Source organism: Nicotiana tomentosiformis, chromosome 11, assembly GCF_000390325.3.
Source record: "Nicotiana tomentosiformis chromosome 11, ASM39032v3, whole genome shotgun sequence".
NCBI classification, from domain to species: domain Eukaryota; kingdom Viridiplantae; phylum Streptophyta; class Magnoliopsida; order Solanales; family Solanaceae; genus Nicotiana; species Nicotiana tomentosiformis.
This window is the reverse complement of record NC_090822.1, coordinates 5,761,273-5,778,235: the sequence shown is the minus strand read 5'-3', so window position 1 is coordinate 5,778,235 and position 16,963 is coordinate 5,761,273. Positions and strand designations below refer to the sequence as shown.

The following is a 16,963-nucleotide window of genomic DNA, read 5'->3' as shown; positions in this document are numbered from 1 at the left end:
AGTCTTGAATGTTTTGTTCTCGATTAGCTTATTAGTACTTTGCTCGAATACTTCATCAGTAGATCAATTGGAAATTCAGTTATATTCGATTAAAACTTACTATAACACATTTAAAAATAAAGTGTATAGTTCTGTAAGATGTAGTGTTACATTAATACTTATGTTGTAGCAACAACAACATATGTATACTTATATTAATGCTATATTCTCAATTCTAACATTTTCTTTAATTTATGCGGTAGGTTTAGGAAGGATAAGAGGCCTATTGATCATGAGGATATTGCTACACCCTCGCTTCCTTCCACTCCACACTTGCATCCCTCCGCTGCTGATGGTCGGCAGCAATCTTCTAGGCACATCTTTTCCACCACATCCATCTACTCATCAGACTACCTACCATTCGCCCTCCCAACAGTATTCTTACCATTCTCCACCACAGGGTTATACCCTGCTTCCTCCGCATAATCCTGCATATAGTTATATGGGTACACTGAGTCAGCAGTCACATGGCCATGTGGTTATACGCTCGTCATCTACTCCATTTGCTTCACCACCAGCTGGATCGCGTCCATCTAGATTACAACCACCCGGATCAAAGCAGGGGTCTGGATTGCAGCAGGGGTATAGATCACATCCATCGTCATCAGCGACCCCGTCTCCCTCTCCACGGAGTTCGTCTCCTAGCATTTTTAGACTTCGCCTTCGGGATAGTAGGGCTGAGTCAGATGCCTCCCCTACTATGCACGCTTCAGATTCACCAGAGGATGATGATCCAGAGGAAGTGAGGTATGATTGTTATCATATGATGATCATCAGGCTTGAGGGCAATGGGTAAAATTTATTTTTTACTTCTTTGTTTTTGCTGAATTATAATAGCTAGTCTTGTTTATTTAATGTAATTGCTATGTTGCAGGTTCATACCTAGTCATCAGACTACAAAAATAATCACTGAAGCTCTTGGCCATTTGTATGATACACCCTATGCGACTTGGAGTGAATTTTCACCGGAGCTCGTGGAGCATATTTTCAACCAATTTAAGGTTTTAATATAATTCTTATTTATTTAAGAATCATATTAACAATATTTTCATCTAACGTTACACACTTCATTTGCAGACTAAGTGTGCCTGAGAGGACCGGCATAGCAGTGTCATTCTTGCAAATTTTGAGTTCAAATACCTTAAGAAACTATCTGATTCCTTCTGTTCTGCTCGGAAGAAGAGCATGAAGTCTTCATGGGTTCTACCTCATTTATGGGAGGATATGCTGAGGCAGTGGGCCACTGAGAAATTCGAGAATAAGAGTGAACGGGAAAAGAAGGCCCAGGCATCTAAGAAGGGTGGCTCCTTTCACTGTGTGAGTGCAAGGAGCATATGGTCTACGAGGAGACTACTGGTAATTCCTTAAAATATTTGAATCTATTTTTATCGAACTATATTTATATATTTTAATTTAGTTAACATATTTTATTATATTTGTAGGGAAAAAAATATGGGAGGAAGATGACTCATAATGAGTTCTTCATGGAGACTCACATCCGGAAGAAGAAAGCACCGAGAGATCCAACTAGATGGGTCGAGGACCGAGCGGAGACTACATATGTAAGTTTCCTAACTATTATAACTTGAAATTAATGCTTATAATATTATATAGTTAATAATTTTCTATCTTCTAAATAAAGGGTCGCTACAAGACTACTGTAGAGGAGTACACTCAGAGCTTGCCACTGAATGAGCAAGGCGAGAAACCTTCCATTTTAGATGAAGAAGCGCAGAAGATATGGTTGGATGTTGTCGGTTGTCCTAAAAAGGGGATAGCATACGGCCTTCCAGAGAGATCATTTCGGCGCTACAGTGCTGGATTGCAAGGTATAGGGACTTCCGTCCAGGGCGAGGCACTTGGTAGGTCGTCTCTCTCGGCTATAGAGAAGAAGATCGCAAAGTTGTTGGCAGAGCTTGAAAAGGCAAAAGCTAGAGAAGAAAAGAGAGAGAAACAATTTGATACCCTTTAAGGTCATCTAGAAAATAGAGACGAATAATTTAATGTCCTTCAAGGTCAGCTGGCCAATCTTCTTGCTAGTGGTGCTTTTCCAATTCCCAGTCTCGTGAGTCTTCCCCAGATGCTAATCCTTCTCGTCGTGATCCTTCGAACCATGCCGACGATAAAACTTCTAGTAGTGGAGAAGGAAATGATGTAGTACAAAACACTCATTGAATTATGTTTGAACTTTTAACTTGTGAAACATTTTGTTGTTGGATATTTTGAAACACTATAAATATTGTTAATATAGTTTTGATAGTTGTTATTTTTGTTCTTCTTGTTGTTATTGTTGCTATTATTATTGTTATTGATGGAATGACAACAATGTAATGATGACATTATAGGTGATTGGTTGTTGGCAGGTGCAATAGTAAAACAACTCTATTCTGCCAAAAATTTACCCAGAAAATCGACCGTATACCGATCGAAGTCGGTCGGAAATGTTAAAATAAAATTCTCAAAAATTTAAAATTACCGACCGACTTCGATCGAAAATTTTGATTTTAAATATTTTAATAATATCGACCGATTTCGGTCGGAAATGAATAATTTTAAAAAATAATAATTAAGATTCCGACCGATATCGGTCGCTAATTTAAAAATAATTTAAAATTATTTTTAAGAATACCGACAGAATTCGGTCGGAAATGAATAATTTTAAAATAATAATAATTAAGATTCCGACTGACTTCGATCAAAAATATCGATCGTCTACGGTCGCCTTGCATTACCGACCATTGTGTTTTCGACAAATTAAAGTCGGTCGAAAATCGGTTAGTTTTTATTCGATTCCGACCGATTTCGGTCGATTTTTCTGGACGCTTTTTGACAGTTTTCTAATTATGTTTATTGTTTACTATATTTTGAATTCAATGTAGTCGTAGTAGTCCTCTGTTGGGAAATATCTTTTCAGAGCCGTCGAGGATTCAATTTTCAGGGCTTTGTCTAGCGGTAAGGGAGAAATCATATGATGTTTGGGCTGGTGCATGTCACAGGTTCAAACCTTGCCGCATATAAAAGTATAAAAGTAAGTATTTAAGTGGAGAAGAGTAGGGGGAGGACTCATTGTCCATAAAGTTTCTAACTATGCTCTACTGCTCCTCGGGGATTTTTCGGTTATTAGAAAAAAAAGATCCGTCGTGATTCATGGAACCATTTCATTCGAGTCGGTGAAAATAAATTAAACTTATATATTCCATGGAAGTCCATTTGTAATATTAGCTTTCTTATTCCTTAGTGGTCGTTTTCTACCTCTCGAATACATAGATGCCGAGCTCTTTTTCATTAAGATTTTAGGACTTCTCATTCTAACTTCAATCTTGAAGATAGGTGAGTGGGCTATGACGGGGCTATTGAATCGAGCAAGACTCAGGGGCGGATGTAGCATATACTCAGCGGGTTTAACTGAACCCATAACTTTCGACGCGGAGTAAAAATATATATGTAAAAAAATCATTAAAATTACAAAAATAGTACACATGAACCCATAAATTTAAAAATATAATGGGTTCAATACTAAAAATTTTAAAAATTGAATCCATAGAGTTTAAATCCTGGATCCGCCTCTGGCAAGACTAGGAAAGGAGGCAAGGCGAATGTCATCCTAAAATACAGAGGTTAAGCCGTTAATTTATCTAAAAACACTTGAACCAAATTGAGTAATTTTGCTTAGAGTTTTACAAAGAAGCAATAAACCAGTGATGGTTAATGTATTTTTTTCCATAAAAAGAAGAGCCAAGAACTTATAACACTGCCGAATGGGATTTATTGTTATATTAGTTAGCGTTTGATGGTCGAGTTTTTTTTAATACCGAATCACAATTGAATTTTTTTTCGATTTGACTCAAATTATCGGTTTTGTGTGATTTATCTGTTTTCTTTGTACACCCTAACATGGATCCATAACTTTAAAAATATAATAAGTTCAATACTAAAAATCTTTAAAGTTGAACATATATAATTTAAATCATGAATCCGATTATGCTTGCTTCACGTGAAATGTTTCAACTAATCCTTATCTCTCTAATGTTTTTTTATTCTTCAATATGGAGCCTTAGTTGTACAGTTCATAGAAAGAGAATCTTGATTTTTATTCAGGATTCTCGAATTTGTTTTTTCTTTTTTGTTGCTAATATTTTTGAATTTGTTCAATTAAAAGGAACTGCTAAAGAAACATATAATTTCTTACAAAATAGTAAACAGAGAACAAAACATGTAAAGATCGAAAGAACATTAAATACTTACTCGCATTTGGAGTTTAAATTGAACTAATGAATATAAGATAAATATATTTATTACTTAACCTGATATGCATTTTCACTTTAATTTTAAACTGCTAGAATTAAATTATTTGATTTGATATAAATATTGAATGTAAGTACGTATTTACTAACAATTTAATTCCAAATATCCGTTTCAACTTCTAACATCAAGTACTCTTTTTTTTCTTTTCAAACTTCAACCAACTCATGTCCAAATGCCTAAGAAACTTTCAACTAATGTCATTTATAATAGTTTCTGAATTTGCTTTTCTTGAATTATTTTACAATTTCATATAAATAAAGAATTAGTAATTTAACACTAAGGAAAAACACTCCTCTTCGTTGTAAAATTCATTGAGATTTTTTAAACAAAATTTAAAATAAGTACTTGCTTGTTTTAAATGCAATCCGAATATTATTGTCATAAAAATAATTACTTATTATTGTTACTTTTCTAGTCTAGAGGAAAAAGAAAATAAAGAAAATATCTTGGGAAGTAAAGTCAGGTATTTATATTTCATTGTGGGGCCCAATTAGAATAACTATATATACAAAACATTCCCACTGTTCTCTCTAGAATTCCATAACTGCCGTGTCAGTCTCTCTTTCTATTTTTCTCTCTTTTCTTTTTGGTGAATTCTCGTCTCACTTCTCCCTAAGGTATGTTCATCATTTTCAATTTATTTATTTCTTGTTGTAAAAAAAACATGAAATTTGTGTTCCCTTGATTAGTGATTTATTCATTTATTTATTATTAATATATGTTTTTTTGTTTTTAATTTTTATTATGTTTTATTGATCTAACTAGGTGAAGTGATTAGATTATGTTGTTTTGTTTGGATTATGAAACTGATGATTTAGATTAGTGATTATTGCTTAAAATCTAGTACTCCTGCTATTTTATATGAGTTACTTTTATTGGAGAAATTAGTGAGCGCCTTTCAACAAAGTGATCTTAAACGTGGTTATGATTAATGAAATCGGTTTAATCAGAGAATATGGTTAAATCAAAGAGAATTAAGGTTTTGTTTTGTGGATTTTTATGCGGGATTCGACAGAATATATTTTAGGAAAGTAAATCCCGATGGATGCGAAAAAACACTAGTGATTTCTTACCTTGGCTAAGCCTTGGCGGGCATGGTTACTAAGTACCTATGTTGGTGGGAGCTACCAAGTATCTGGTGACTATGTTGGTGGGAGCTACCAGGTATCTGGTGAATGTGCGCAAGCTGGCCCGGACAACAACCTTCATTAAAAGAAATATTTTTGTAGGAAATAAAATCCCGACTGATGCAAAAAAACACTAGTGATTTCTTACCTTGGTTAAGCTTTGGCGGGCATAGTTACTAGGTACCTGTGTTGGTGGAAGCTAGCAGGTATCTAGTGAATGTGCATAAGTTGGCCCGGACACTACCTTAATTAAAAGAAGAATTTATTATAGGATATTAATCCCAAGGGAGGCAAAAGACACTGGTGATTTCTTCGCATACCTGCGCCGGTGGGAGGTAGCAGGTATCCAGTGGAATAGTCAGAGGTGTGCGCAAGCTGACACGGACACCGAAGTCGGAAAAAATATAATTTGTTGTTCGAAATTGCAAGATTTGGATGAGAGATCTGATAAAGTTGAGTAATTTAATGTGTACTATAGTGTTCATGGAAGAGTGGGTTGCTCTAGTGGCGAGCACCCTCCACTTCCAACCAAGAGGTTGTGAGTTCGAGTCACTCCAAGAGCAAGGTGGGGAGTTCTTGGAGGGAGGGAGCCGAGGGTCTATCGGAAACAGCCTCTCTACCCCATGGTAGGGGTAAGGTCTGCGTACATACTACCCTCCCCAGACCCCACTAATGGGATTATACTGGGTTGTTGTTGTTGTTTTAGTGTTCATGGAAGGTTGGTATAAAATTCTTCATCCTTGCTCTAAAAAGGTATGTAAATTATTGGGTTTGATTTGGTTGACAATTTTTTTGGATAAAACATTGAATCTACCTACTGATTTGTATTGCTTCGGTATGTTATTTTTTTGAAAAGCAGCAAGTGAATTAGCTTTCTGTTTGTCTAGTATTCATGTTGTGTTAATCTCCCTGGCGGGTTGAGTTAGCCGATTAATTTGATAATTTATTATTGAGGTATCTTCTTTTTTCTTTGAGCGGGGGTCTTACAGAAACAACTTCTCTACCTTCACAAGGTAGGGGGTAAGGTCTGCGTACACTCTACCCTCCCCAGAGCCTACTATGTGGGGTTACACTAGGTTTGTTGTTATTGTTGTTGTTGTACTATTGATGTATCCAATGGGTGAAGTAGGAGGTGCTGTGGAGTGAAGAGAAGTATATGTTGCCGGTTATTATTTAATCATCCAAGAAAAGAAGTTAAATCTCTTAGAAGATACATCACAAAAAAAGTGTCTCTTGGAAGACTTTTAGGGGGATAAAAGAAAGAGCTTTCCCCTGAAATGAAAAAAGGAGAAGATTTTTTAATAGCTGTGATATCAACTTTCATAAGATTCTAATTTTTTGTTATATGCAGATGTATATTCAGTAATCAATGAGGGCAGTGATCAAACATAGTTTTAGTTTCCATTGTTATACCGATATATTAGCCCCTGTAAACTACTTATCAACCCCTGTAAACACTAGGCCCTTTAAACAAAGAATGACTCCTGAAGATTATCCACACACATAGATGTTAGTTCTGGAATTGGGGAAATGGATGTAGTTTTACAAGCTCACTGAAGTTCCTATACGATCTTCTAATTGGACATTGTATCTGTACCATAGAATTTGGGATTAGTAACAAAACTAGTCATGCCCATCGTAAGTTTAGCACTCAATAGCTGTCATTGATTGGTTATTTGAAGGCTTGGGCATTTGTTGTCACTTGGTGTTAGCTTACTTATTTTAGTCTTTGTTTGTGTACTAATATCTGATTATTTTTTATTTTCTTGAACTACAGTTTGGTATACACTGATGACTGACGGTCATGATAATGATAAGAATATTGAGATATGGAAGATTAAGAAACTTATAAAGGCACTTGAAGCTGCTCGAGGCAATGGCACCAGCATGATTTCTCTTATCATGCCTCCACGGGATCAAGTATCTAGGGTCACTAAGATGCTTGGAGATGAGTTTGGAACTGCATCAAACATTAAAAGTAGAGTTAATCGTCAATCTGTGTTGGGTGCAATCACATCTGCTCAGCAGAGACTTAAACTCTATAACAAGGTTCCACCAAATGGGCTTGTGCTTTACACTGGAACGATTATGACCGAAGATGGGAAAGAGAAGAAGGTCACAATTGATTTTGAGCCCTTCAGGCCCATTAACGCATCTCTATATCTTTGTGATAACAAGTTCCACACAGAAGCCCTGAATGAACTTTTGGAATCTGATGACAAGTTTGGATTTATTATAATGGATGGAAATGGGACACTTTTCGGGACATTGAGTGGCAATACCAGGGAGGTTCTTCACAAGTTTAGTGTTGATCTGCCCAAAAAACATGGAAGAGGAGGACAGTCAGCACTGCGTTTTGCTCGTCTTCGGATGGAGAAACGGCACAACTATGTGAGGAAAACGGCAGAGCTTGCAACCCAATTTTATATTAATCCTGCCACCAGTCAGCCCAATGTTTCAGGCCTGATACTAGCTGGATCAGCTGACTTTAAGACAGAGCTTAGCCAGTCTGATATGTTTGATCCCCGTCTTCAGGCAAAAATATTAAATGTGGTGGATGTTTCTTATGGAGGAGAAAATGGTTTCAATCAAGCAATTGAGTTGTCTGCTGAGATCTTAGCCAACGTGAAATTTATACAGGAGAAGAAATTGATAGGCAAGTATTTTGAGGAGATCAGTCAGGACACTGGGAAGTATGTTTTTGGGGTTGATGATACCTTGAAAGTTCTGGAAATGGGTGCTATTGAGACCCTTATTGTGTGGGAAAATCTGGACATGACTAGGTATGTGCTGAAAAATAACACGTCCGGAGAAACAATCATTAAGCACTTGAATAAGGAGCAAGACACTGTCCAAAGTAACTTCCGTGATCCTGCTACTAATGCGGAGTTAGAAATTCAGGATAAATTGCCACTACTTGAGTGGTTTGCGAATGAGTACAGGAGATTTGGTTGTAGTCTGGAGTTTGTTACCAACAAATCACAAGAAGGATCTCAGTTTTGCCGTGGTTTTGGTGGCATTGGAGGGATTCTGCGCTACCAGCTTGATGTGCGAGCTTTTGATGACCTTTCTGACGAAGGTGAATTTTATGAAGATTCTGAATAGCAATTAAGCTACTTTACAAATGTCAGTGCAGGAGTGGAGCAGGAAGCCTGCACTGGTGCGCAAGGGCTCTCGTGTGGCCCAGCTGCTCATGTGCTTAGCGAAAAATTACAGGGAGCTCTTCAGGTCGGTTGGCAGAGATGTTATTGTTCTTGAATATGAAGTTACGATCAATTTAGCAGTAAAAACCATCTTTGATGATCAAAACAACCTATCTTCTTTTGCGTGCGATATTTCTTGGAGATTAGAAATATTTGCCTTTATTTCTTTTCTACGTAATATTCTTTTGTTTTTCCTGGTTTACTAGATGGATGACCTGCATGAAGAAATGGAGTCGCGAGTAAATTCTTCGCATTTGTCTGAGCAATGGGAAGGTTGTTTTCATCTCACAAATGCTGGTGCAGGAGTGGAGCAGGGAGCCTGCGCTGGTGCGCGAGGGCTTGCGTCTGATTCTTCAGCTCATGTCCTTAGTGACAAATTACTGGGAGCTCTTCAGGTCAGTGGGCATAGACTTTGTCTTGTCCTCGAGTGTGAAGTTTTGAATTAATTTAGCAGTAAAGATCAACTTTTTATGATCGAGCCACCTATCTTCTTTTGCATGAAATGTCTATTGAATATTGGAGATTTTCATCATTCCCTTTCTAATATTTGTTTCTTTTTTCCTGGTTTACTAGATGGATGGCCTGCATAAAAAAATGAAGTTGCCAGTAATTTCTTCGCTTTTTTCTGAGCAATATGAAGGTGACTTTCATTTCATAAATGCCGGTGCAAGAGTCAAGCAAGAAACTTGCACTGGTGTGCGAGGGTCCGCGCTTGGCTTGGCCGCTCATGTGCTTAGCAGCAAGTTTCCGGGAGCTCTTCAGGTCCGCGGGCATGTCCTTTGAATGTGAAGTTTTAATCAGCCTAGCAGTAAAGATCTCCTTAATTTGATGATAGAACAATTATCTTATTTAGCATGCAATGTCTTCTGAAGATCGGAAATATTTGCATCATTTCCTTCCTAATGTTCTTTTCTTCCTGGTTTACTAGATGGATGACGAAATGAAGCTGCTAACGATATCTTCATGTTTGTCTGACCAATCTGAAGGGGGTCGCTTTCATCTCTGAAGTGGCTTCTCCGCTGAAAGAACTGAAAAGAAGACCCATGTGGCAGTATAGCAGCTATGCAAGAACTTAATCTGATTCTGTTGGAGTTGATAGGGAGTTACCTGCTATGCGCTCCTTGGAAGAGTGAAATGCCTAAGTACTATCATATTATCTTTTATCTAGTAGCTTAATTATTATCATATTATCTAGCGAGTAATATACAGGATGATTTTGCTGAAGTCAGCTGTATGTAATCCCAATGACTATTTCATGTTGTGAGATCTTTATGACTGGTATGTCGTGTGATGGACCTATTTCGGTACTATGAATAAATACTATGATATTGTCTATGAAGTTGGGAGTTTTTACTGATATGCAAGTATGATTCTGCTGAAGTCAGTAGTATGTGATCTCCGTGACTATTTCATATCGTGGTATGATTGATAGTAGTACTACTTTTGGTGGGTGATTGTGACTGCTTGGTCAGGATTTTGATACTGGCTTCACTTTTCTCTCTTCTCTTCGTTTTTCAGTTGACTGCTTATCTTGCAGATCATGAATAGTCTTTGTTCGAGTTGAACTGCTGATAGTCTGTTCTGCTGAAGTTAGTATTATGTAATATTCGTGACGTTCATATTGTGAGATAGAGACTGGCCAATGCTAGTACAGTATCATTGGAATATTGGACTGCTTGGGCATATGCTAAGGTAACTACTGTTTATTTATCTTTGGATTCCTTTGGTTAATAATCACTTGATTCTTACACGTTCTTATGACCGATACTCAGTTGGCCCTGGGCACAGTTTAGTATGTTGAAATGATGATTTTAAGGGTCAACATACCCAACAATTCACTCTTTAGCAGCCTGTTTTATCACCTAAAGATCTGCTTCACCTAAACGTTGTGTTATCGCTAAGTATACAGCTGCGGAGATGAAATGGTAAGTTGTGTTATCGCTTGTAAGTTGTGACCAATAGATTGATTAAAAGGTCAAGGCTTGGACAGCCTGGGATCATTTTAGCTTAGCAACATAGTGCATGAACTATGGCTTCTTCGTTATTATCTTTTTTTTTTTCAAAATAACTGTGGTGTTCGGACCAACTTGCGTGTACTTCGACTAATTCACTCGATACTTGCTAGTGACTTTTTAGAAAAACATTAGGTAACTCTATCCACTAAGACTTTGGCAACAACAACAAAAAACAAATCCAGTGTAATTCTACAAGTAAGGTCCGAGAAAGGTAACGCACAAGCTGACCTGGACAATACCATCATCAAACAGAAACAAAGTACAAAGAAAGATAGAAGGTTCTACGACCAAAAAAGTGATATATGTTTTAGTAACCTACGGTAGATAACAAATCTATATATCCGCGCTACAGCTTGCGCAAAATTAAAGGAGCACCATGTTGAGGTTGAAGAGTGATAATTGTATGAGGAGCATGTGCATAAGATGGAGAGAGCTCAAAAGCATAGTGTTGTAGAATCATTGCAACAGCCATTTTAGCCTCTAACATTGCAAAATTCAGTCCAATACATATTCTTGGTCCCCAACTAAATGGAAAATATGCAAACTTACCTTTTGTTGCTTTATTAACTCCTTCACCAAACCTCTCTGGTTTGAACTCCTTAGCATCATCTCCCCATATTTCATTGTCATGATGCAACCAAATTGCAGGTAACATAAGTAGCATCCCTGCTGGCAAGGACAAGTTTCCTAATTTGGTTTCCTCGTGTACAGTTCGACCAATCATAATTCCCGGTGGGTACAACCTTAAAACCTCGTTGAATATCATCGTTACCTGTAAAAAATAGTAAAAATACTGTCTTGTGAGGATTCATCATAAATTGACTAATCATACGCTGGTTGTCAGCCTACCCCCGACCCTTATCCATTTAGACTTGGTACAGGCTAAAGGGCAGCCCGATGCACTAAGCTCCCGCTATGCGCGGGGTCCGGGAAAAGGCTGGACCACAAGGGTCTATTGTACACAGTCTTACCATGCATTTTTGCAAGAAGTTGTTTCCACGGCTCAAACCCGTGACCTCCTGGTCACATGACAACAACTTTACCAGTTATACCAAAAAATAATGTATTGTGAGGATTCATCAGACTTGGTACAGGCTAAAGGGCAGTCTGGTGCACTAAGCTCCCGCTATGTAAGGGGTCCGGGGAAGGGCCAGACCACAAGGGTCTACGCAGCTTTACCCTGCATTTTTGCAAGAGGTTATTTCCACGGCTCGAATCCGTGACCTCCTAGTTACGTGGCAGCAACTTTATCAGCTACGCCAAGGCTCCCTCCAAGGAAGACTTGATAAATGCTAAGTAGTAAAAATACTGAAGTACCAAATTTTGGATAACAAAATTGGTAAGGTGGATATTGACCGTACTTACAACTTTCAATTGTTTCAATGTTTCATAATCAGGTTTGTTACTTCCAAAGACTTGACGAACTTCTTCTCTAGCTCTTTCTTGCCAATCAACATGCTTACTCAGTAAAATCAAAGTCCAAACAAGCAAAACTGAAGTAGTCTCTTGCCCAGCAAAGTAAAATAACTTGCATTCTTCAATCACTTCATCAATAGTCATACCAAAGTTCTTGTTTCTATGCATTTGTATTTCTTTAAAATTAGATTCCAATAGTATTCCCAGTAAGTCATCTTTTGCAGCTTCCCCTGCTTTCATTTCTCTTATTCTTTTATTGATTATTCCTAACACTAATGATCGTACTTCCTTAGCGATTTGCTTCATCCTCTTGTTCCTCTTTGTTGGCACAAATCTATGCCAAAAACAAAGCGTTAGTTAATTTCATGTATGATCATTAACTTTTATCAACTATAACAGTAAAGTCACAAAACTGTAAGTCGAGTTTACTTAATATAATAGTTAAGTCACAGGACTATTTTTCTTGAAACTGTATATAATTTGTAAGTCGAGTTTACCTCCATCCGGGGATGTAAAGCCATCGCGCTGCTTGTAAAATTAACTCAGCTTGTTCTTTTTGAAGCTCAAATATCTGTCTCCCTTCTTCATAGTTACTACCAAAAGCAGTTCTTGAAATGGCATCGCTTGTCAACGTTTGAAGAAAAGGCCACACATCTATCTCTGATCCCTCTGATGAAACTATACTTTCCCATTTTCTGAGCATGTCGCAACAACTCAAGTAGAAAGATGGTAGCATATGCTACATATATCAAAGAAACATTCATAGTTAATGGCTCAATAACAGACTTTTTTTCCTTCTCAATTTATAATACTAGCATTGAAAGATCACAATTATCCAACTCTATGTAATGTTAATGCTAGGATACAACGTGATCACGTCAAGATTTATCAGAACAACAATGGTGAATCCAAAATTTAGACGTTGTGAGTATTGAAATGTACATTAACTCTAGTCATACGTATTTCCCACACATATACAAGGGTCGACCCCAAGCACTGGGTTCTGCTAAACCACGAAACCTGGCAGTGACGAAGCTAGAGATTTCCTAAAGGGTGTTCAAACTTGAAAGAAGTGGAAAAACATTTCTCGATAAAGGGTGTTCAATATATGTTATATACATCTAAAACCTAATATTTTACCTATATATACAATATAATTTTTCGATGAAGGGTGGTCAACTACCACAAGACATGCTAATGATATTCCTATAGTAGATCTTATTTAGAGCATATGTGCTTTAGGATGTGCATTAGTAATATCAGGACAAAACAACTAATATTTCCTACTAATCAATAAACTAACATTCTGAAAACGTCGTAATATACAACAATAACAACAACTAATATTTCCTACTAATCAATAAACTAACATTCTGAAAACGTCGCAACAACAACAACAACTAATATTTCCTACTAATCAATAAACTAACATTCTGAAAACGTCGCAACAACAACAACAACAACAACAACAACAACAACAACAACAACAAAAAACTCAGTATAATGCCACAAGTGGGGTCTGGAGAGGGTAATGTGTACGCAGACCTTACCCCTACCTTGTGAAGTCGTCGTAATACAAAGGTGATATAAGATGAAGAGCATTTCACAGCTTAAAGATAGTGCAATCATCTATAATAAAGATTAATTAGGATAGTATTCAAGTGATTTAGGATGTTAAAGCTACCTTCAACTTGTCAAGGTGAAATGCAGGATTGATAATTCTTCTATGCTTAGCCCACTTCTCTGTCTCATAACTTGCTAGTCCTTGTGCTAGCAACTTAGTGATTGGATTGCCTTGAATCTTCTGGTATATGTAACTTTTTGACAAAATCTCCCTTATAAGTTCAGGGTCTGTGATAAACATTGTTGGTTTTGGTCCTAACCACATAAAGCAATTCTTGCCTACAAGATACAACAAGCTAGATTAGAGAATACACAAATCTCAAACTATTGGGAATCTATAAGGAGGTTAAAGAGATTCAAGAATTGAACTGAGCCTAATTTAAAATAAGATTTATTTTAGACAGACTCCCAATATAAAGATAGTTTACACTATCAGACTCAGGGGCGGAGCTAGGTAGGCGGAAGGGAGTCGAACCCCTTTCACCGAAAATTACACTATATATATAATGTTAATTTTTTTGCATGTATATATTTATCAGGAGTTAAAATCACCTTAGCTTTTTTGCGTGTTTATTATTTTTTTACTCCCTTTGGTTAAAATCCTGCTTTCGCCACTGCTATTAGGGTAGAATTACTTGTGACAGCAAGTTAGTTACTACTTTTATCAGATTACTAATTAAAGCATTTCATAGATATTTACGTAACTGCCTTATAAATGACCTGACTATATAAATAAATATTACACTGTGAGTGCATAGAGCTTAAACTCGAGTCAGGATATAGTTAAGTTGATTTAAAACAACAAGTAACTCTACATGTCAACTCTTGATATAACAATCTCTTAAATAGCGTCATGACCTGCTATAATCGGTTAAATTATAGCACTAATAATATTACATACCATATTGGAGCATCAACTTTGTGAAGTGTGGTAAGACTCTAGCCACATAATCATTGGTAAAATTCATAGGCTTGGTTTTGGCTTCTTCAACCATTGTATTTATCTCTTTCATGTCTCCAAGTAATAGCTTATATGAGCTTCCTTTGAATCCTTCCATTTTTAGTCTCTTTTCCATTTTCTTTGGTTGAATCCACACCCAATTCAAGAATTTCCATACCCATCTTAAAAAAATTATCATAATCACAAATGAAACTGCAACTGTGCTATTTAGCTTCTCCATTTTTCTTGTATAATGTTTCTAATAATGGAGCTTTCTTTTATAGTATTCCTACTTCTATAACATGCATTTATATAGTTGAGGAGAAGAAAGGATTAAGTTGTCTTTGTCAGAAAATGTCATAAATGGTTCATTATGTTTGGGGTAAGTTCAAAATCGTGCCTTAAATATATTTCTGAGCAGCTTTTATCCTTTAAATTTATCAAAAGTGAACACTTCTAGTTTTCGTTAAGTATTTAACAAACTTTGATTGTTAAATTAGGGAGGTGCGGATTTTGTAATTTTTATTATTATCTATTTCTGGTGTTTGGTGCAGTTTTTACTGTTGTGATTTTTGGAATTTGACGGGACTTTCTGATGTTTTTGGTTAAACAAAATTTCACAATTTCCTTGAATCTAGCTATCACAGGTTTTAAATATTTGATGGACATATTTTTTTCCAACAATATATTGCGGAGATCAAAAGTGTTCACAATTGACAAATTTAAAGGATTAAAATCGCGCAGAAGTATATTTAAGGGATTATTTTCAACTTACTCCAAAATATAGGGAGGAATTTTTACATTTTTTCTTGTCTTTATCAACTGAAATTTCATAATTCATCAAATGGTTACTGCCCATTAAAAAATATGTGATCAATGAATACACATGGCAGGAAAATGAGGATGAAGTTTCTTCTTTTACTTAACCAGGTTAGTCTTGTACTCTTGTTTGACAAGTATGTACTATTTTATTCTTTATTTGTCCAATAAGGTTGACTAGAGCAATAATTTAACCAATTTTATTTCACTTAAATTTCCTTGTCTTTTCTTATTTGGTTTTAATTAAAGTAAAAGAAGTTAGAAAAACAGACAATGACATTTTTTGGATTCCTTCGAATTTCTTTTCCTTTCTGATGGTATTAAAATGTCGGTATGTCAGAATATTTTATCTGTCTGTTCAGGAAAATGAATATCTTGAGAAAAGATTTTATTAGAGATACTGATAAATGAGATTGTATTCTTAGGAAGTAAAGGAAAGCAAAGTGACAAGCTACTAGAACAAAAATGTTGTATCATTTTCATGTTTTTTGCAAATATCTTTTACTTTTATAGGGTGGAGGTGTCAGGAGTGGGGGAAATGGTTTGATATATTTAATACACAAAGAAGTAATTATTTGGGTTTAATTATTTGGTATTCAGAAATTTATCCGGGCTAATTTAAATTCGCACGGTGTATTACCCATTAAAGGGGAATCATTTTCTATTAGAAGTTTTTTTTCGTTCTCATAGCTCGAATTCAGATAAGTGAAATAATATAACTCTTACAATACCTAAACTTCTTCGATCATTTGTTTGTTGTAAATATCGTGTGCAAGTAGGGGTGTTCATAAAAATTCAAAAAATCGAACCAAATCGGCCAAAAAAACCCGATACTTTTTAGATTTGGTTTGGTTTTGGTTTTGAATTTTAAAAACCGATCAAATTTGGTTTGGTTTTGGTTTTAATAAAAAAATAACCGGAAAAACCGAACCAAACAGATTATAGAAGTAGCTATTTAAATTTATTATATATATATATATATATATATATATATATATATATATATATATATATATATAAAGTTTCTAAAATTTTATGGTTCATATTAGTCGTTTATATTTTTAGTCTAGTTTTTTGCTATTATAATAATAATCTAATTCTTTGCCTTTACATTCTAGTTTGGTTGGTAGTTTTCTTTTGCTAAATACAAGAATTTATTTCATGTTAAAAATAATCTATTTTTAATTGAGTACTTAAATTATTCATCACTATTTGATTCAATTATCATCAATATATCTTGGTAAATGATAAATTTCTCAAAGAGCAATTGGTTTGATAGCGTTACGTTGAAAATGTAGTCTCCGGAATATGTGTTTGGTAGTATATGTTTCATATTTAAGAAAAAACCCGATAAATAACCGAAAAAACCGAAAAACCGACCAAAATCGATAGAAACCGAATCGATAAAAAACCGACTTAATTGGTTTGGTTCCAATATTTGAAGAACCGATTTACTTGATTTGATTTCTTTTTAGG

At 35.8% G+C, this 16,963-nt stretch overlaps 2 protein-coding genes across 4 annotated transcripts; one reads left to right on the top strand and one right to left on the bottom strand.

The window, feature by feature from the left end:
* The first annotated feature begins 4,864 nt into the window (after positions 1–4,864).
* Positions 4,865–10,031, top strand: LOC104101756 (eukaryotic peptide chain release factor subunit 1-3-like). 3 transcript variants are annotated; one of them, XM_018772622.3, is made up of 5 exons: positions 4,865–4,933; positions 7,249–8,699; positions 8,881–9,069; positions 9,248–9,436; positions 9,603–10,031. In XM_018772622.3, exon 2 carries the CDS (start codon positions 7,263–7,265, stop codon positions 8,574–8,576), a length of 1,314 nt encoding a protein of 437 aa, XP_018628138.1. In that variant the 5' UTR covers positions 4,865–4,933; positions 7,249–7,262; the 3' UTR covers positions 8,577–8,699; positions 8,881–9,069; positions 9,248–9,436; positions 9,603–10,031. The 3 variants fall into 3 exon arrangements, with proteins under 3 accessions (XP_018628138.1, XP_009607558.2, XP_009607559.2); XM_009609263.4 differs by having other exon boundaries at positions 4,872–4,961; XM_009609264.4 differs by having other exon boundaries at positions 4,872–4,961; positions 9,248–9,482.
* Positions 10,032–10,918: 887 nt separating this feature from the next.
* On the bottom strand, positions 10,919–14,948 carry LOC104101755 (cytochrome P450 CYP72A219-like). The gene is made up of 5 exons (XM_009609261.4): positions 14,630–14,948; positions 13,790–14,007; positions 12,603–12,844; positions 12,055–12,439; positions 10,919–11,461 (listed from the first exon to the last, which is right to left on the bottom strand). The coding sequence occupies exons 1-5, from the start codon at positions 14,907–14,909 to the stop codon at positions 11,036–11,038; spliced, it is 1,551 nt and encodes a 516-aa protein (XP_009607556.1). The 5' UTR covers positions 14,910–14,948; the 3' UTR covers positions 10,919–11,035.
* Positions 14,949–16,963: the final 2,015 nt, after the last annotated feature.